The 19,779-nt window shown below is 45.3% G+C and overlaps 2 protein-coding genes across 3 annotated transcripts in view; one reads left to right on the forward strand and one right to left on the reverse strand.

Annotated features, from left to right (window-relative positions):
- Positions 1-19,779, forward strand: part of SYN2 (synapsin II) — a 194,720-nt gene that overhangs the window by 150,615 nt on the left and 24,326 nt on the right. Inside the window, exons 5-8 of the mRNA XM_026501384.4 lie at positions 4,306-4,395; positions 15,001-15,063; positions 15,425-15,567; positions 19,477-19,551. Of these exons, the coding sequence (XP_026357169.1) occupies positions 4,306-4,395; positions 15,001-15,063; positions 15,425-15,567; positions 19,477-19,551 (371 nt within the window). The remainder of the gene's footprint in view (positions 1-4,305; positions 4,396-15,000; positions 15,064-15,424; positions 15,568-19,476; positions 19,552-19,779) is intronic.
- TIMP4 (TIMP metallopeptidase inhibitor 4) lies at positions 1,753-12,925 on the reverse strand. Of its 2 annotated transcripts, none has more exons than XM_026501385.4 (5): positions 12,239-12,925; positions 10,941-11,038; positions 10,424-10,538; positions 7,462-7,586; positions 1,753-6,820 (listed from the first exon to the last, which is right to left on the reverse strand). In XM_026501385.4, exons 1-5 carry the CDS (start codon positions 12,375-12,377, stop codon positions 6,623-6,625), a joined length of 675 nt encoding a protein of 224 aa, XP_026357170.1. In that variant the 5' UTR covers positions 12,378-12,925; the 3' UTR covers positions 1,753-6,622. The 2 variants fall into 2 exon arrangements, with proteins under 2 accessions (XP_026357170.1, XP_044241010.1); XM_044385075.3 differs by having other exon boundaries at positions 12,218-12,904.

Genomic DNA, 19,779 nt, shown 5'->3' on the forward strand with positions numbered 1-19,779 from the left:
GGCCCCCTTCCCCTCAGGTAAAAGGATAGGATCCAGGTCCCATATCTCCCAGTCCCCCAGGAGGGACCACTGGTAATCAAGATGCACTGGGCACAGCTAAGAGGATGTGAGAGGAACTTCAAATGAGACATGGGATAGGGTGGGCTCTCACAAAACATTATCATCAAGAGCTGGGCTGCCTTTGATGTAGACCAGACCTTTGGCCTCACAACAAAGTCACACAAAGATTCTGTAAAGAAGTCCTTATAGGTCTGCAAGCTGTGCCCTCAGCCATAAGATGCAAGAATAAAAATACGTGTTTCTTGCCTCTGAATGGTCTATTGGAAAGGCCTGAGGGCAGTTGGGACCCAGCTCCTATAACTGCCGCTCCGGGCTGCCCTCTTAGAAGGAAACACCTGCTCCCAATCGCATCCTCTTCCTCTTGTTTTTCAAAAATCACTTCAGCTATCACACTGGCTTGCCAAGCGTCACTGTGAAGTTCTCAGACCCCAAGCCTCCACCACCCAGGGAGTTGGAGGGGTTTTTTAACCAGATGGACCCATCACCTTTGCTCTTGATCTCATCCTCACATCTGAACTCACAGTTTTCCCATTCCCTTGGAAACCAGGGAGACCTGACAGTGTAAGAGAAAGACCCCATGAATGAGGAGTCTGGAGCTGCTGTGGTTGAGGAGGGAGGGTTGGGTTCCTGATCAGCACTCATTCAGGCTTTCCCTCTGGCCTAAGGCATCTAAGAATCCTAGAGTTCTGCAGAAACAGGCTAAAAGAGTTGTATGATTTGAATGTGTTACTAATCACAGAAGAGCATATTTGAGGCCTTCACTAAGTTTCTTTTCTAGGGACCTCCCACTTCCCCCTTGTCACACAAACTTCCCCACTGCAAATAAGCCCTAGCCCTTTTCTTCCCCACCCTTTCAATACCTGCTAGAATTTGGCTCCCTCACAGCCACACAGGATGATTCTGTTATTGCTAGTTTTTTTCTTCTAGGTAAACCTCTCTGTGCCTGGTTTCTTTGTCTGTAAACTAGGGATAATAGTAGTACCTGTCACCAATTTGCCAGTCTAGTTGTTATGGCATATATATATATATATATATATATATATATATGAGATTTAGGATCTCTTAAAGAAAATAGTTCCCCTCTCTATGTTCTAAAACTATGCCAGAGGCCAGGGTGGGAGGATCAGAGAGCCTATGCCTAGGGCTTTACCCCTCCTGGGATCTGGGATCTGGTGAGGGTTCACATTCTCACCCATTCACAATCCCAGCACATTGCCTTTGGCATCACATGAGAACAGCAAGGCTCCCTGGCCAGATACCAAGTTCTCCCTTCATTAAGCAGACACCAAGGTCTCCCATTTTCATTAAGCAGCTGCCACACTAATGACATTTTACATATTGTTCTCTGCTTGTTAATGGGGGTGAACAAATTTGGTGACTGTGAAGGGAGGCTCCCTCTGAGATGATGACTTTTGTTCATATTTTCTATATTTATTGTGACCACTCTTGGTGTGAGGGGAGGCCTCAGTTGGGTTGTTAAGGCTCTACCTTGCATCACTGTGTCTCTGAGCACATCTGCTATTATAAATTGGTCAGGGCAGGCTGTGCCCTGGGATTTGGGAAGCAGATGTAGCCCTATCAATGAAGGTAGCATTCCAGAGAAAGCAAGAATGCCACCATCCCATACTGCTGCAAATTCATCTAAAAATCCTATCACTCCATCTGGGTTTTTTAGAGACAGAGGCACAAGAGTTGAATTAAAGCATTTATTTCCAGGAGGGCTAAGGATAACATATTAAACTCAGACTGATCCTGAAATCTCATTTCTCCGGAGAAGTCTCTCCCGATTCACTGAAGAAGTGGTGATAATGAACATTATCTTCCTATTCATTGCCAACACCACCCCCATGTCCTAAATCCATTCTTTTGTCTATGCATAGAGGAAATAACCCTTATCAGATATTACATTTGTTTAATTGGTAACTGTGTGCTTGTGACTTAATCTAAGTTTCCAAGGAGGCAGGGGTTAGATGCCAAGCCCAGTACCTTGAGCAGACAGGGACTGCTGGAGATAAAGTGGAGGAGGGTAGGGTGAGCTCCCAGGAATTAACTAGTGCCTGGGAACTGGCTGCCATTTTAATCTTGCTGTCCCAGGACTCTGGGATTTTGCCGTGGGCCTTCCCGGCATCGCTGTGGTGTCTGTGTAACTCTCCCACATGCTGGAAAGATAAGGCCCCACATGCCTTGGTGCCAGGCCAGGGCGTGGGCTGCAGCAGGACAGAGGTTGTTAGGCAGAGCTGGCATCAGCTCGTTGGAGATGCTGGAGAGCCGTGGGAGCTCAGGCAGATATCCAGAGGCAGAACAGGAATCCAGGCTGGCCAAGGTGGGCTGGCAGGACTTAAAGGTCAAATGGGGTGATGGAGAGAATCAGAGAAGGCAAGAAAAGTCTGAGGGGTTGGTCTTGACAGTCAAAGCAAGTTGAAAAACTGAAGAATGGTGAGAACAGCAGGGTTCAATGGAGCATGCAACGGGCAGGAAGAGACCTACCTGGTTGCTGTCCTAGTGCAGTCCCAATTCCAGGCATGATCTGGGAACCTATGCTTTCCTTTGCTTCTCTAGCCCCTGTATCCTCATGTGTAAAATGAAATGTCTGGTCTAGAGACTCTCTAAAGTCTCTTTCAATAATAAAATCTTGAGGGCTTGAGAGTCCCTGAATCATACTTTCAGTTCTGGAGGAGGCCTTCAAGATCTATAGTCACCAGCCGTGTCACAAAGGGGAGTGACCCAGAAATTCCAACATTTTCCAGCATTTCAAAAATAATAAAATTCTATCCTTGCCCACAAAAGGATCACAATATATGGTCACTTAAACTGCAGTTTGATAGCGGAGTTTGGAAGGAAATATAATAAAATGATGTTCCTTTATGGTAAAAAGTTTGAGGAACTGATCAAATTCACTCCTTTCATTTTATATAGGAAGATAATGAGGCCTGGAGAGGAGAAATCATTTGCTCAAAGACACCAAGTGAGTTCAAGGCGTAACAAGAACCAGAAGACTCTAACCCAGTTTTCTAACAACCCAGTTCTAAGTTTCTACTCCTCCCCCCACACCCCCCCTGTCCCCACTGGCTCATGTACCAACATCCCTTAGAGAGAATAGGACCTTAGGTTTTGAAAAATGTCCTAGCTTTCCTTTCTCCGATAAATAGAAGGCAAGTTTGATCTGGCAACTTTTCCTTCCAGCAGTTCCAGATATCAGTGGTTTAGAGTGTAAACTAACATAAGTAGCACTAGAGGGAAGATGCTAGATTACCCCTGCTGCCAGTACACTGGAGATACTGTGTGGGTGTGTGTGTGTTTGAATGGATTGAGCAGAAAAGTCTTGTGTGTTTCCTACAGGAAGAGCATGGTCTGTGCAGAGTCTGAAAGGCAGCCATATGAAGGAGTAGGAAGAGTTATAAATTGGAAATAAAGGGGCCTGGCTATGAATCCGGCTCAACTATTATGTGACCTTGGGCAAGTGATCTCTCTGGCCTTCAGTTTCTTCACTTATAAAATGTGGGGGAAGGGGACTCCAGGGAGTGCTAGATATTTGCCAGAGGCTTTTCAATCCTCACACTGTAAGTATGTGTACCTACCTCTTCTTCAGAGTTGTTCTGAATTCTCCTAGGTGAAGGATCCAGTGAGTTCAGTTCTTAGATGAGTAGTAAGTCCTAGAGAGACTAGGTCTCTCTATCCTGCATACCGGGAGCATCAAAATCTTCCTAAAGAGCAGCTTTATTCATGGCCCCTGCTCAAATTCTTATGACTCCATCCTGCCTGCAGAAAACAGCTACCATTCCTTTCTTAGCATTTGAACTTTCAAGACCTGTCCCCATGTTACCTATCGAGCTTTATCAATTGTCATCTCTAGACATGCAAGTGTTAAGGTTAGAGATCCAAATTTCAATTCCAGCTTCACCTCTTTGCAGCTCTGTGACTTCAGGCAACTTTTCTACTGTCTCTGAGCTTCATATGTAAAATAAAGATGCTAAAATACGTAGTTCATCAATTTGATATGGGGAATGGATGAAATATCATTAAAATTGTATAGGTACTGAAGAATGTTAGTGCATTCTCTCTCCCTTCCCCAATTAACGCATATGTTCTTTAAAAATAAGAATTGTACACCTCTTTTATATCCTTGGTGTTTTGTACAAAGTCCCCAACAGAGCAAATACTCAATACATATTTGTTTGATAGACTGATGTTTGTCTGTCTGTTGCAGTGTCTAGATAAGCTGAAACATTTGCTTCTCTTTTGCAGTTTGCCCAGCTGGTGGCCATCTACAAGACATTGGGAGGAGAAAAGTTCCCACTCATTGAGCAGACATACTACCCCAACCATAAAGAGATGGTAGGTGATTGAGTGGGGACTTTAGTTCCTCTGCCGTTTCTATTGTGAGCCACATGGTGATTATGGGGCCCTAAAGAGGGCCTCAGCATTTCAACCCCAGAGACTGTTGGGATTGAACTGTGGACCTGATTTGTGCGGCTAGAGCAGCTGAATTTTAATTGATAATCCCTGGTCTCCAAAGTCTGGAGACCATATAGGGAAGAGCAGAAACAAGGGCATTTTATCAAGTTGAGAAAGTAACCTATGGATCAGAAGATTCTACTGTTTTGGGTTCTAGCCCTGGCCTGCCACATGTCACCAGACTAGTTAGATTCCCTGTGTGTGAGTTTCTCAATAGGAAAGTTAAATGGGCATAATTATTCCTGACCAGGATATCTAATATGGTACTTATAAAATGTAAGTGAGATTAAGTAACAGCCTTCTGGAAAAGTGTGAAGCACTCCTCAGATGTAAGGTGTTGTTCCAATAATTATTCAGCAGCCCCTTCCATTCCTTTGGCTTCCTCAAGATTGCAATAAGACTGGGTTAACACTATGCCTTCTCTGAGGCCATGCTAGGATGTCAGAAGGAGCAGAGAAATGACACGGTTGGTTGGTGCAGAGGCTATAGCTAATGTTTTTCCTTTATGACAACCTCTAGCTCAACTTCCTTCTTATTCTCTGTCCCTACATCCTCTGCCCCAGGCCTGCATAGTCAGTTGGTGATCCTGCTTAACCCACCAATGGAGACTTTCTGCCATAGCATTCCAGTGTTGTACTGTGGGACATAGATCATGTTTGTTCCCCCTCCTCCTCCCTACTCCAAAAGGGATCTCCATTTGAACCATTTCTGTGAGTCAAGAACCTTCATTTGGCATATTGGGCATGGCCCTGCTTATTAGCAAACCACACATAAAAGATGAGTAGTAACCTTGGGCCTTGAAAAGAACTACCTGCTTCATCTTTGCCGTGGAGAGACTCTGGAACTTTAAGCCCTCATCCTTCATAAATCCTTGAGATGAACATTAAGGGCTTTCTCTTTTAGGGCAAGCCAGGAAGCCTTGCAGAATCTAAGGAACCCTAAGGGGTCCATGCTTGGAGTTCTCAGGGAGTCTAATACACAGTGATGAGGGGACTGAACTTTAGGGCAGACAGGGAACAAAGCTGGCTTTTTTCCTGCCATAAAGTCTAGCAAGGCTGACCATTTAGAACAGTTGAAACAGTTGCAAATATGTTCCCCATCTACCATCTTTTCCCCCAAGTGTCCTTGTGTTATTTCTCTCCTGTCCTCTGTCCTGAAATTTGCCCTCAAGAGAGGACCTCCTAAGATCTCTGAGGTGTTAAAAGCTGAAGGGGAATTTTGTCTCTAAAAGAGAAAGGCTTTTTTTGGCTTAAAAAAATGCTGAATTAGGAATAAGACATTAGTAATGCAGTAGAGAAGGACTTTCTGAAAGAAAGAGAGGAGAAACTTTATGGATATCAGTTGAGGGCATTAAGAACAGTTAACTTGGAGAGACAATATCTAAGTCTATTCTTGTCCAAAGAGGTATGTTAACTGGGCCAGATCCTCTGCCAGGAATGATAGAGAGGGGATTATAGCATGTGGAAGGAGGTTAAGCCATTGCAGGTCTCACACTGAGTGATTCTATATTCCCCCAAGTGTTTCCTCAAACAGATGAAAGTATATGAGAGGATTAGGATGAGTTGGGACATGAGTAGAGGACATACAGCCACAGTGGGTTGTTCTTTTTCATTCTTCCAAATCAGCTTGTTTCTGATTCTGTGAACCCCACCTTCTGCTATCGTACATCAGAAGGCAACATTATCTCATATGTATAATAATCACCATTTCTCCCCTATCAGATCAGTTAAGGTAAGAGAAAACACTCTCCTGAGGAGAAAAGGGAATAGTTCTGGCTTTAAAAAAGCAAACTAAGCCAAAATCAAAACTTTCAGTAACAGGTTTTAGCTAGACTAAAAGGGTTTGGGAGGCAGGGGAGATGGGCTGAAGGCTGGCTAGCAACGTCATGTTACTTTCCCTGGTCCTTGACAGGTGCTGGGCTGGCATTTGGGCACAAGCTGTAACGTGCCCCATCCCTATCCTAACACTAGCCAGACCATCCACTTGGTACTTTCCATTGGCTGGCTGGCAGTGATGAGGCAGGTGGTGACAGCCAGAGCTCCACAGGGAGGGAGAACTGGCTTGGGCTTCAGGATGCTTGAAGGAATATGATGATCACTGGCCCCTACTAGGGCTGGATGATGTCAACAAACTCCTTCCTGAGGGGCAGGCGGCCCTGGTACCAGCTGCAGGTGCCATCAACATGCTTCATGCAGACATAATGCTGGGCCTGGTACCCATAGAGCTTCCGTTCCAACAGCCAGTCTGTCCAGAGGCACTCGTTGGGAGCTGAGATGGTACAGGGCACTGTATAGCAGGTGGTAATCTAGAGTCACAGCCACACAACATCAACATGAGTAGGGTGTCCTTTTTCCATTATTGCCTTTCAGACTCCTACATATCCTTACAACCCAGCTCAAATGCCCCTGACTCCTGAAGCCCTTCTTAGTCCCCAGACTTCCTCCTGAGTTCCCTTTCCCCTATCTCCTAACATACAGTATTGCCTTTCAAATGATATCTCTGGAGTGAGACAGGACTCCTTGGTCCACCACTGACCTTGAGCAAATCACTTCACTTCCTACAGCATTAATTTCTTTACCTTAAAATGGAAATCTTAACTCTTCATAAATTTGTTATAAAGACTAAATTAAATATTTTAAATAAATACATCATTACAAGGCCTGGCAAAAAGTAGACTCTCTTTAAAAGGTAGCTATATTATCTCATTCTTTATATGATGGCCACCTTCCCAGGCAAAATGGAAGTACTTTGAGATCACGGACTATGGACTATCTTGCTTTCCCATCTCCAACTTCATACAGTGGCTGATCCATGGCAGATTTCAAATATAGTACAATAAGTGGAATAAATGCATGCACAAAGGAAGGAATACACGAAGAGTAAGACTGCAAGGCTCAAGACCCTTCCCCCATCCCCAAAAGACCTTGCAAATGGATATTCCCTTACTTGGCAGCCACAGTTCAGATGGTAGTGGTGATTCAGACTTTCTCTCTGCAAAAAGGACAGGTTCTCCCAAGGTTCGATGTAGTTGCACAGATGGATGAAGACTTTTCCATCACTGAGGACCTGACCTTCAAGGGGAATGGAGGGAGACCTAGCATGAGGAATCTGTTCATGGAGCTCCAGGAGCCCAGGTCCTCAAAGAGCCCAGAATTGCAGTTTCTTCAATGGCTTCTTGGTGGCAGTGGTGACATGGAGCTCAATGAAAGAACCAGAAAAACCTCTATAATTTTTATATGAAAGATATTAACAGATTATGTTTGTATGAGAGAGAGTTGTGGGATGAAGGCCTTTTCCTTTAGTGTGGTGTAGAGAGAAAAACATGGGCTTTAAATTCAGACTGTTTGTGCAATCCCCTTCTTTTCTCTCATTTACAGCCATGTGACTTTAAGAAAGTCACATAACTTCTCAGCTCGAAGATGAAAGTAGTAAGTTGTTGTCAGGATTAAATGAGAGAATGTCTGTAAAGTTCCTAGCACAGCTTGGGCCCACAGAAGGGTCCATAAATAATAGGTCCCTTCCTCTTTCCAATCCTTCCCAATATCTACACAGCCAGGTCTTCTGCCCCATTGATACCTATCTCGGTGAGTCTCTCCCTTCCCCATCGGAAAGTTCCCCCTCTTTACTTATCAGACTCTTTCCTAGCTTCCAAAGACCATTTTCAGTACCACAGTGTCCTCAAAGCTATCTCCGACCACCCTAGCACACACCTCTCTTAGAACCTCAGTCACTCAATTACTCACTGAATAACTACTATGGCCTGGCAGAAATACAGAAATAAATATGACAGAATCTCTTCCCCAAGGGGGTTAATAACCAGTAGGGCAGATAGGTAAGTAGGCAAAAATTATACTGTTGTGTGATTATATACAAGATGCAGTATAAGAATGAACAAAGCACAATTATCTCCATCTGTGGAAGGGGTGTGGGGCAAGGAAGGTGTCTGAGAGGAGATGATGCTTGTATTAGGCATTGAAGGGGTGGGTAGGAGTTCCTCTGCCAGACAAATGAGGGAAAGGACTTCTGGACATTGTGACTACCCTGTGCAGGGTGAAGGGGCACAGCCAGCAGAACACCTTCTGCAACTGCAAGGAGTTTAGTTCAGTTCTGGGGGAAAAGAGGAGCTGAAAGCTGTCACTCACACATGGCTGGAGACAAAGCTGGAGAGGTCAGCAGTGTTCTGGTCACAAAGGCTTTCAACATTAGACAAAAGAGCTTCTGCCTTCTCCTGAAGAGCATGGGCACCACTGATGACTTCTCAGTAGACTTGTATTTTGTCGTTTGTCCCCACCCTCAGTTAGACTTGACGTTTTTGAGGGCAGAGAATATGTCTCCTCCTCCCCCGATGCACCACAGTGCCTGGCAGAGGTCTAGGCACAGAGAGGCCTTGTCTGCTAATCCTGGAAACTGGAGGGCTCAGTGGCATGCCCTGCCTCTGTCTCTCCCATCCAGAGGCTCCCAGATCAACACAATTCTACATCTTTAGATCTGGGGAGCCCCTACCAGTGTGGCTTCTAATGGCTATGACTTCTCAAGAGCGAAGCTTGGACTGTGAGCTCTTTGAGGACTGTGGCCTGTCACTGAGTCTCCACCCTCCTGCCCAAGGCCTGGCAGCAAGCAGGTGGTCATTATTGCTGAATGGATGGGCAGATAATGGAAATTCCTCCTGTTTTGCCCACCTGCCGTGTTTTTCTTTTCCTTGCCTTCTTTCCAAATATTTTTCTTCCTTTAGGGGCAATTCAGGTCCCACTTACACAGTGAAGCTTCCCTAATTGTTTACAATCACATAAATACTTCTTTCCCTTGAACTACAGAATAATTTAGTATTGCATTCATTTACTTACAGAGTCATAATCTTGTGTGGTTTCTTAACTGTTCTGTCCCAACCAATTGAGTGTGGAGACCTGCCTGGGCCCAAGTTCATAGAGATTTGTTAGACTTGTTAGACTGAAGGCTCCTGTTAGGGCCTGTGCTTTACTGTACCCCCAGAATATGATGTGTGATGTGATTTAGCCACAGAGGCTCACTATGAGCCAAGATCATGACCCAATGTAGCTATCTAAAGTTAATGCCATTGTAGACTATAGTAACTATAATATGTGTGTTGGGGGGCAAGGTTGCACATGCACAATCTTCATTTACTCTGTGAACCAAGACATTACTTGTAGTACAGTGTCTAGTTTAGGGGCCTGTGCTAGGGGAGGGACAGGGACAAGCTATATCCCATTTAAGAAGGTGGCCAAGATAGGAAGGGGTCTGGGAACCACGGCCAGCAGGCCTGGAGCTAGAGTGCATGTATTTATCGTCCTTGGGCTTTGACGGATCATCATGGGCAGAAGGCAGAAATGAACCCACAAGGGGCAGTTTCAGAGGGGTGGATTTTTGGCTCAAGATACCAAACTTACATCGATTAAAACTGTTTAAAAATGGAACCAACTGGGGCACCTGGGTGGCTCAGTCAGTTAAGCATCTGCCTTTGGCTCAGGTCATGATCCCAAGGCCTGGGATCAAGTCCCACATCGGGCTCCCTGCTTAGCAGGGAGCCTGTTTCTCCCTCTGCCTGCCCCTTCCTCTGCCTGTGCTTGTTCTCTCTCTCTCTGTCAAATATAAATAAATAAAATCTTAAAAAAAAAAAAAATGGAACCAGCTGCCCTAGGCTGGGAGAGCAGCCTGTCCTTACAATAGTGAAGCAGTGGCGAAGATCACCGTAATGAAGACTCTTGCGTTGAAAGGAAGGTTACCACAGCTCCTCCCAACGCAGAGGCTGGTTCTTAGTAACACAGCTCTGTTTTCTGCCCAAGAAAATGCCACCTAGCTCAGTTTGCTGCCCAAGGACAGCCCTGGCTCCTTCTTGACTGTTTTCCTTAGGACAGAGACTGATAGGGTCGCTTGTTGGTCTTTAACTTACCAGTCAAGAGATATTGCTTCTGGCTGTTAGCTTCTAGTTTCACACCACAGAGAGAAGAATCAAAAGGTGTATAGATATACTGAACATCCTTGACTTTCTCAAACCCTTTAAACATCTGAAAGGCAATTACAAAAAAAGCAGTGTCGGGTCAGTGAGTATACTTTATATCTTAACAGGAAAAACTCATTTCTCAATCTAAAAAAAATTAAGCGAAAGTCTAGTTCAGGATTTGGTATACAGAGATGGCCCAACTGGGTCATTTCTCTCTTAAAAATCTAAACCTTGGTTTATTCCAGTGAGAGTACCTCTAGTAGCCCCACTCACAAGCAGCTGTAGGGCTGGGTGGACACTGAGGGCCTGTGGGCCCTGTTCCCAACATGTCATCCACTTCTACTTCAGCATCAATACCTCAGGATCAATGAGCCGGGTCACCTCCTACCAGCCCCACTCCCAGTACACAGACCCCACTCCTCCCAGCAGCCCGAGGGGGTTAATGCCCTGTCCTGTCCCCATGTACCTTTATCTGTTTGATTTCATACCGGATCATTTTTTGAGTGTCAGCAGGGTCTGCACTGGCAGGAACTACCTTCTCACTGGAGATTTTGGCCCGTATGGCTGCATAAGAAGAGAAAAGAGGGGACCTGTAGCAACCTGTGGGAGCAGTCCATCTAGGATCTGGATGACCTGGGCCCCTGGAGAATTTTATAGGGGGATTCTGGGTTTAGGTCTTGTTGGATTGTGAGGGGGACCGTGTGTGTAAAAGTGGGGACCTGGAAACTCCTCCTCCTCCACAATTGCTAGAAGTTCCAAACTCCTCAGGCCTACTGGGCCCTATAATCTCTATACTTTACCTGCTAGTTTTGAGTGTCTAATTCTCCATAGCCCAGACTGCAGTGGGTTAGAGGTGGGCATCAGGATAGAGGAGGAAGGAGCCCCTTGAAGACAGTCAGTTTGCAGTCATCTACCTATATAGCCTGAGGCCTCAAGAGAGTCTACCCAGAGTTGATATTGGTAAATGTTTATTGAATTAGTAAATATGTTCTGACCCTGTACAGAGGTAGTTTGTCTCTTGCCATTTGGGCATTAATCAAAAACTGATTATAAAGTTCTTTCTATGTGCCTGGCCCAACACTAGGTACTAGGTCCATAAACATGATTAAGACAGGGTCCTCCATCCTGCAGAACTCTTGGTCTAGTAGAGAATACACTTACAAAGAATAACAGCACAACAGAGTACAAAAATTTTTGTTAGAGATAGTGTGGTAGCACCAAGAAGTCAGGAAGTCTTCAGAGAAGAAAAGATACCTGAATAAGTCCTTGAAGGATGAATTGGAGTCTGCCAGGAATTTAAGGGTATAGGGGAAGGGCACTTCAGGCAGAGGAAAGAGAAAGGGCAAAAGGTGGGGGGGGGGGTGCATGGAGTAAACATCAGTTACAGGCTTTGACACAACGGGATATTTATAATGAAAGCCCAGTTCCCTGGGCCCTGGCTCCCGCTCCCTGCTTCCAGTAGTTCAGAATAATCACTGGATAGCTCCCGTGACTTGTTGAAGTTCATAATTGCAGTAGGCAGGGGTGAGGGGGTCGCTATGGGGGTCCTTTACACTGTCTTTCATTTCCTTCCAAGTCAGCCAGGCCCTGCGCTTGCAAGGTTGCTATGGCGCCAGCCCTGCCCGACCCATCAGCCCCAGTGGGAGGCAACTGGTGCGGTATTTGATCTCTTCCCTTTCCCTCCAGACTCCAGGTCTACAGCTCAGCCCCATACCAAACCCACACAACCACCCCCTGCTGTACCTCTCAGGCCTCCGGACTCACCAAGCGCCGAGTGGCAGACGTGCTGCTGGGGGTGTGCAGGGGCGCAGCTGCACGCCTCACCCATTCCCGGTGGCCGCAGCAGCGCCAGCAGCCGCAGCAACAGCGCCCAGCTCGGCGCGGTCCGGGGGCTCCGGGGCATGACACTGCAAAGCCCGACTGAGCCTGCGGGGACTGTCTGACCAAACCGGCCCTCCAGGGCTCATTCAGAACGCGTCGCGCCCCTCGCCCCAGGCTTTTTGAGGTGGACTTAGGGCCAATCCCGCCGGATGGGCTCCTCCCTCTTTTGGCTGTAGGCCACCCACGGCTGCAGGACCCGCAGCACTCCTGACTGGCAGGCTCAGTAAAAGGAAGAGGGAAGCCAGGAGAGAGGCCCCTAGCCTCTGTTTCCCTGCCTAAGCAATTAAGCCTCATAGAAATAGAGGAAAGCACTGGGAAAGAGGATGGTGTCAAGGCAGAAAGACAGAAAGCACAACAAAGACAAATGCATGAGGGCAGAAAGACCGATGGGCTGTGATTCACACTGGAAGAACAAGAGTGAGGAGAGGCACAAACAGAAAGTGAGACAGGCAGAGTCAGAGAGAGGCAGACGGAATTACAACAGGCAAAAGAGACAGTGACAGAGAGGACGGACCCCTTGCTGAGCTGCACACTGGGAATGAGACAAGCTACTCAGGGTTTCTTTCAGCTGCAGGAAGTGTTTTCAATGCCCTATTTATGAGGCTCCAAAGCAACAGCAAACAGTAATGGAATAGGACAGAGAAAGTTGGGGTGTGTGTGTGTGTCTTGGCGCTGTTGGCTGGGGGGTGGGGAGAGATGTCAGAGAAAGCAGCCTGTGCTTTAGAAACCCTTTCCCATATCCAGAGCCTCAGACTCTGCAGATGGCTGAGGACAGCACTCTTGGTGGGGGCTCAAAGCACAGGATATCCCACCACACTGCAAACCTGGGACTTCAAAGCCCTCTCCAGATCCTAGGCTACATGGTTCCTATCTTACGTCATTATTCACTGGAGAGACTATGTCTTGTCATAGAAGGTGGGACAGCTTAGAAAACAAAGAAGCAAGGCACATGGGGTCGCTGCAACTGGAGCCTTGTGCGCCGTGTTTGACAGAGCATAGTGCTGCAAGTCTCCAAATAGAAAAAGACCCATGAGATTATTGTAGTGTATTTCCACCTGGTGCTGGACTAGAAGGTGGAAGGCCGGGTTCTGATTCTGTCACAATGTAGCTTTGCAACCTTTGCCTCTCTGGGCCTCACTTTCTTCTCCGTTAAATAGGCTTGAACCATGTTTCCAAGCCCCTTTGAAGGTCTTTGCCCCAACTTCAACTGGCCTCAGCCAGGAATACTGAAATCCTCGGGTCAGTACTCCCATGGGAATCTGACTTATTATTTTAACTTTAATTTTTTCAAAAGACATCATCTCATTTTGGTGTGGTAGTGATGTTTGAAAAGAAGGAAATTGAGAGAAATCTGAGTGTGATTGAGAAAGATGAGATTTGGTAGTCGACTGAGTTGATTCTTCATATAACACCTGAACCAAGACAGAGCCTGATGTGTTTATTATTGGACGGACCCCGAAAAGCATCCAGTCCAGTCTCTTCATTTGGCAAATGTGAAGACAAAGTCTCAGTGAGGTAAAGTGACTTGCAGAAAGCTAATGGCAGAGAGGACAAGAATGCAAGTCTCCTGACATGTGATGTAGTGCTCCTTCCGCTCCACCATAGTACTTCCTCCGTAGCCACTTTGTAACCACTTGAAATCCTGCCTTTGGAGGGCAGTTCTCCTTTTAAGTTTCTATATGGCTACCTCAAGATAGAGTTTACACTCTTAAGGATGTTTTTCAAATGATAAACATGTCGAGTTCATAAGTCAGCTCTCTTCCAAACCCCAAACTGGTCAGAAAGAAGCCTTAGCATTCTAAGCTGTGTTTGTTGGTGAGTTTGGGATATTGACGAGCAGTGATGACATTGTGAAAGGGAGGGAGAACAGCCAGGTTCACTACAGGAAGCTGGACCTTTGAAGAGGAAGGGGAGGGGACTAAAAGGTACATGACAAAAGGGACATTGAGATTCTGAAGATATACTTCTTTTTAAATTCAGGTTTACTAAGATAAAATTTACATACAACAGAATTCACCCTTTCAAAGATGCCCTTTCTTTCTTCCTTCCTTCCTTTTTTTTTTTTTTAAAGATTTTATTTATTTGACAGAGAGAGACAGCCAGCGAGAGAGGGAACACAGGCAGGGGGAGTGGGAGAGGAAGAAGCAGGCTCCCAGTGAAGGAGCCTGATGTGGGGCTTCATCCCAGAACGCTGGGATCACGCCCTGAGCTGAAGGCAGACGCTTAATGACTGAGCCACCCAGGCGCCCCCCTTTCTTTCTTTCTTTCTTTCTTTCTTTCTTTCTTTCTTTCTTTCTTTCTTTCTTTCTTTCCTCTTTCCTCTTTCCCTCTCTCTCTCTCTCTCTCTCTCTCTCAGGACTGGTCCTGCCCAGGGTCTCTATAATGCAGAGAAGATTGAAGCAATGAATTTTAAAGATGTAGAGAGTACTGAGTGGCAGAGCAGGGTTCTTACAGTTCTGCTGCTGGTATGCTGTGACCTTAGGCAAGTCACTGTCGTTCTATGGGCCTCAGTTTTTTAATCTGTAAAGGTTGGGCTAGTTCTGTAAAGGACCCTTCCAATGCTATTACCAAGAAAAATATTTGTAAGATTCCACAGAGAGTGAGGCATGCTCTGATCAGTTCATTCCTTTCTCCTCTGCTTTCAGCTGACACTGCCCACATTCCCTGTGGTGGTGAAGATTGGCCATGCTCACTCAGGCATGGGCAAGGTAAGGCCATGGTAAGGGTTTGCTGTGCTTTGGGGTTGAGGCCAAGAAGGGCACTTTTTTAGAGAGCCTAGTTATGGACTGCTCTGCCTCCCGAAGTCATGAGTGTTACCCTAACAGACCTCTTCCAACAAGCAGAGTACAGGCCAGTTGCTTGGGCCCTTAGGTCCTTTGCAGCAAGTGTGGCTCCTGAGCTCTAGGAGCAGAAGCTAAAGAGAAAGGGTGTCCTAGGGAGATGTGGCACCCAGGTTGACATCTGGATGGAAAACATCTTTCTGGTTTTAGAGGCTCAGAGCTCTTGTGACTCTCAGTATGTGTATTTGTATGTCTCCTTTTCTCCCTCTCTGCCTTGCTCCAACATTAGGTCAAAGTGGAAAACCACTACGACTTCCAGGACATTGCTAGTGTGGTGGCCCTCACCCAGACATATGCCACAGCAGAGCCTTTTATTGACGCCAAGTATGACATCCGGGTCCAGAAGATAGGCAACAACTACAAGGCTTATATGTGAGTGGGGCTGGGGTCCCAGCAGATACTCTTCACTTTCTCCTCAGCCCAGTTGAAAATCTGAGCCTCCAGGTAGCAGCCAACTCTCAGTTTAACCTCACCTGGCCCAAAAGGCAGAGACCAGAGAGAGGGTGCCATTCAAGTCAGGGACTTCCAGACTGAGTTCCTTTCAAGTCAGAGGAGGGCCCATGAACTAAGATGAGAAATAAAATTAATATTTATTTTCACTAGCCTCTAAGTGAAATTTGACATCTTCTTGGTTATAAATCACGACAACAGGCTACAGTAGTAGCAACAGCACATGTGACTTTGTTACTAAAGGTAATCACAGAGATTTTTGATTAACACTGCAGTTATGACCAATATCTCTAAATGCCAATTATTTTTATCACTACTCAAGAATCATGGTAGTTATTAGACCTGTCACTGCATTTATACCTGTAAATACTTTTGTTATTTACAGAGATATGTACTTTTTACTAAATCACAGATTTGTTTTTGATAACTATTTTGATAATGATTTTAAAAATTGGGTTTCTTTTTATGTACTTTATTTTATACATTTACATATCTTATGTATTTTTATACATTGAAAGGAATTCATAGGCTTCACCAAGCTGCCAGAATTCAGAAAAGGTTAAGAAACTCCTAATGAAAATATACAGCCCTGAAAACACTGCAGAACATTAAAAACCTAGTGGTTATAAGAATAGGTGACTTCACATGACTGTGTCCATCTGCCAGAATGGAAAGTTAAAAATTTCCTCCATTAAACTTTAGAGAAAGAAAAGATTTCAGGATGACCCAATCTTCTATAATATACATAAGAATGCAAATAGCTTACGATTCCAATTTTGGAAATACGAGCCTCTCATTTTTTAAAACCTGTAGGGTGGTATTTCCTTTATAAACAAGAACATTCTGATATATGAATTTGGTCTTGGCCACTCGGCACTTGAACAGACTTTAAGGCTGAGCAGCTTCCCTTTCCCTTGCCCATTTATTTCCATTGTTCTGTCTCCCCCTTCCATGTTTGTACTCCCCACCCCTGGAATTAGTTAGGAGCCCTGTCCCCCTCCCTTGTCATAACCCTACACACACCTCTAATTTAGCTCTCTGCACAAACAGGACTTTCTGTCCCCCTCCTCTGCGCTGCCTGGGCAGGAGCAGCGAAATCATCTCTGCAGCCCCAGCAGCTTGTGCAGCAGCAGGCGCAGAGTAGGCACCCAATAAGTATTCAGGGAAGAACCCTTGCACAGAACCGAAGCATAGTATCTTTTTCACTTTTTTACTAGATTACTACTTTTTAAAAGTTTACAGTTTTTTATTTAAAGTCTTGCTGCTTCAAAAAGGAATTTAGGATTGTTTTAAAACTGCACTATGTAAGACAAGATAATTTAAAAGACAATTATGAAAAGCAGCTAAAAGTAGCAGAAAAATCAGTATGTGTAGTCACCTAGGAAAGCAGATTTCTTATCCTTTACTTTTAAAATCCCCTAAATAAAAGTAATAAAATAAAAAAATAAAATCCCCCAAACAAACACAAAATGTTTACAATAGTGGAGCAAGAGTGTCTTGATCCTTAAAAGGAGACATCTCATTTTTAAAGGTTAGGATTTCTAAAAGCAATTTCAAAGAAGCATAAGAAAAGAGAATCCTCTAATACTGATGAAGGGTGGGCAACCAAAGAAGCTTTATTTTTTGTTTTTATTTTTTTTTTAATTTTATTTATTTATTTGACAGAGAGACAGCGAGAGAAGAAACACAAGCAGGAGGAGTGGGAGAGGGAGAAGCAGGCTTCCCGATGAGCAGGGAGCCTGACCCGGGGCTCGATCCCAGGATCCTGGGATCATGACCTGAGCCAAGGCCGAAGCTTAACAACTGAGACACCAGGCACCCCCAAAGAATCTTTAGAAAACGTTTACTTTCTTTTTAATTTGCAAGGGACAGTTATTTAGGGGGAATATTGAGGTCCTCTTGGTTCCTCTTCCCTAAGCTTTTAGCTATCCCCTTGCTTTCAGAAGGAATTGACCTGGTAATAGCCAAGATAAGGTTTGAGAGTCTTCCCTACTCCCTTAGCTCTCACCCTGGAGATCCAGAGACAGCCATATTTGGTAGACAGAGGGGGTTGTTCCCTCTCTACTCTCAGTAGGTAATAACGTGCATCCCTCTGTGGAGGTCAGATGACCTAGAAGTCCTGAGAGGTAGTTGAGCTGTTACTGAGTGGCTTCTGGATGCCCCTGATGTTCTCCCCTGCCCCAGTGGCCTATATGGATCTGTGCCCTGCATCTCATTGTTAGAAAAAGGTGTAAAGAGTGAAGGACAGAATATTACTCAAAGTTTCCAAGACCCTATTATATACCATGGCCCTGTGCTGGGCACCTGGAATGAGTGACTCTGTCCCTGCCCTTGAAGAGCCCAGCCTGGTCACAGGGACACACTCATAAACCACAGTGCTAGGAAGACAGTGTTGTTTTTATTATGATCTATCTTCATGTCCCTACTCAGATTTTGCAAGTCACTCATCTGTTAGTTAGTTATTTTTTTCTAAACTAGGTAGTGGAGTATAGGGGAAGCACAGCACAATGAGGGAACCAAGAATCTTGGACTTTTTTTTATCTTATGTCTAATTTGACTGGGTACACTACTTTGGGCAAGTCATTTAACCTTTCTTAGTCTTAATCTCCTTGTCTGTAAAGTTGGGGCGAGGATGTCAGCCTCACGACAGGGGTTTGCACTGAGGCTCTGGTGAGGGGTTGGTGGAGGAAGAACCTTGGCAAGCTGTCAGTACTGTACAAGTGTGAGCGGTTGTTATTATCACATCAGTTGACTCACTGGGCCGACTCACGGTCTGAAAACTAGCTGTATGTCTAGGTTTCTCAGTGTCTGAGATCAGACCTCCGGGGAAGGTACTCCTGGGAACTGCTGAGTGGAGACTACCACATGAACGGTAGCAAGTGAAAAGGACAGCACATGAACGGTCTGTCAGTAGTGTGAACAGGGCTTTTCTGTCCCCTAGGCCATCCTCTTCCTCTTGACTCTGAGTGAAGACTAATAATTAATAAGGCCTACTTTTGGTGTTTTACAATTTATTTAAAACTTTATTTAAAATTGATCCTCATGACAACCCTGTGTTTACACAGGGATAAGAGGCTCAGAGAGTGAAGTGATTCACCCATGGTCACCCAGCCAGTTAAGAGCAAATTCAGAACCAGAAACCAGGTCATCCACCTCCTAATTAGTCTAAGCCTAATTGACTCTAACACCTGCTCGTGGATGGAGAGGGTGCAGAGGGCACAGCAGAGAAGAGGTTAGTGACTTGATTCCATCAGCCGCATTTGATGGACAAGGCAACTTAAGCCTGAAGAAGTTAATTGACTTGTCCAGAGTCACATTGTTAATACTGTAGGTTCTCAGAAATTAACTGTTGAATGGACAAATAAATGAGCTAATAAGGAAGCCATAGGGAGATATTCACAAGAATCCTGAGAGTGTTCCCAGGATTGATAGAATTCAGTTTGTATATACCAGGTCAGCCCAGATACTAAGTGGGTAGGCTGCAAGTGGTTTACAGACTTCTGGACCTAAGACTTAGTTCAAATAACTAATGTAAAAAGTAGATATAGGACTGTAAGTGAGATTCAGGAGAGTAAGTGCTCATCTTTTTGAAAAGATCATGGAAGCCTCCATGGAGCCACAGCAGTCTGGGCTGGACTATAGAGAGAAGGACATTGAGGGTAGAGGTTGGCAGGGCAGCCAGGATCTCAGCTCAGCAGACAGGCGCCTGGGCTACTTATGCAAGAAACAGGTGGGGAAAGCAGCAGTTAGCTAAAATTCTGGAAAGTTTCATGCCCCCCTCTTGCTGGTGTGGCTCACTGTCTGTCCTATCCTGATGGGACCTTGTTGCAGGAGGACGTCGATCTCAGGGAACTGGAAGACAAACACTGGCTCTGCAATGCTGGAGCAGATCGCCATGTCAGACAGGTGAGTGAGAGAAGGAGTCCACTCCCCAGCCCAACTTCCATAGTTGAAGAGGTATAAGAAATGAGCCCTGCCCAAAGGAAGCCTCTAATCAGGACAGAACACAAAGGCCCAAGCAACCAGGTAACAAGATCAGGCAGGACTGGGTTATATGCTAAATTATGAGGATAAAGACTGGACATGATGTAGAAGCTCCAAGAAAGGAGCAGTTACCCTGCACTGGAAGAGCCA

Source organism: Ursus arctos, unplaced genomic scaffold (genome assembly GCF_023065955.2).
Source record: "Ursus arctos isolate Adak ecotype North America unplaced genomic scaffold, UrsArc2.0 scaffold_14, whole genome shotgun sequence".
In the NCBI taxonomy this organism is placed as follows: Eukaryota; Metazoa; Chordata; class Mammalia; order Carnivora; family Ursidae; genus Ursus; species Ursus arctos.

What these genes read in the sequence shown, in the direction of transcription:
- TIMP4 (XM_044385075.3), bottom strand. Translation starts at nt 12,377, where the DNA reads ATGCCCCGGAGCCCCCGGACCGCGCCGAGCTGGGCGCTGTTGCTGCGG. An exon ending in ATGAAATCAAACAGATAAAG is followed by an intron (nt 10,539 to 10,940) that starts GTACATGGGGAC and finishes ATTGCCTTTCAG; the next exon opens with ATGTTTAAAGGGTTTGAGAA. An exon ending in ATCTGAACTGTGGCTGCCAA is followed by an intron (nt 6,821 to 7,461) that starts GTAAGGGAATAT and finishes CTGTGACTCTAG; the next exon opens with ATTACCACCTGCTATACAGT.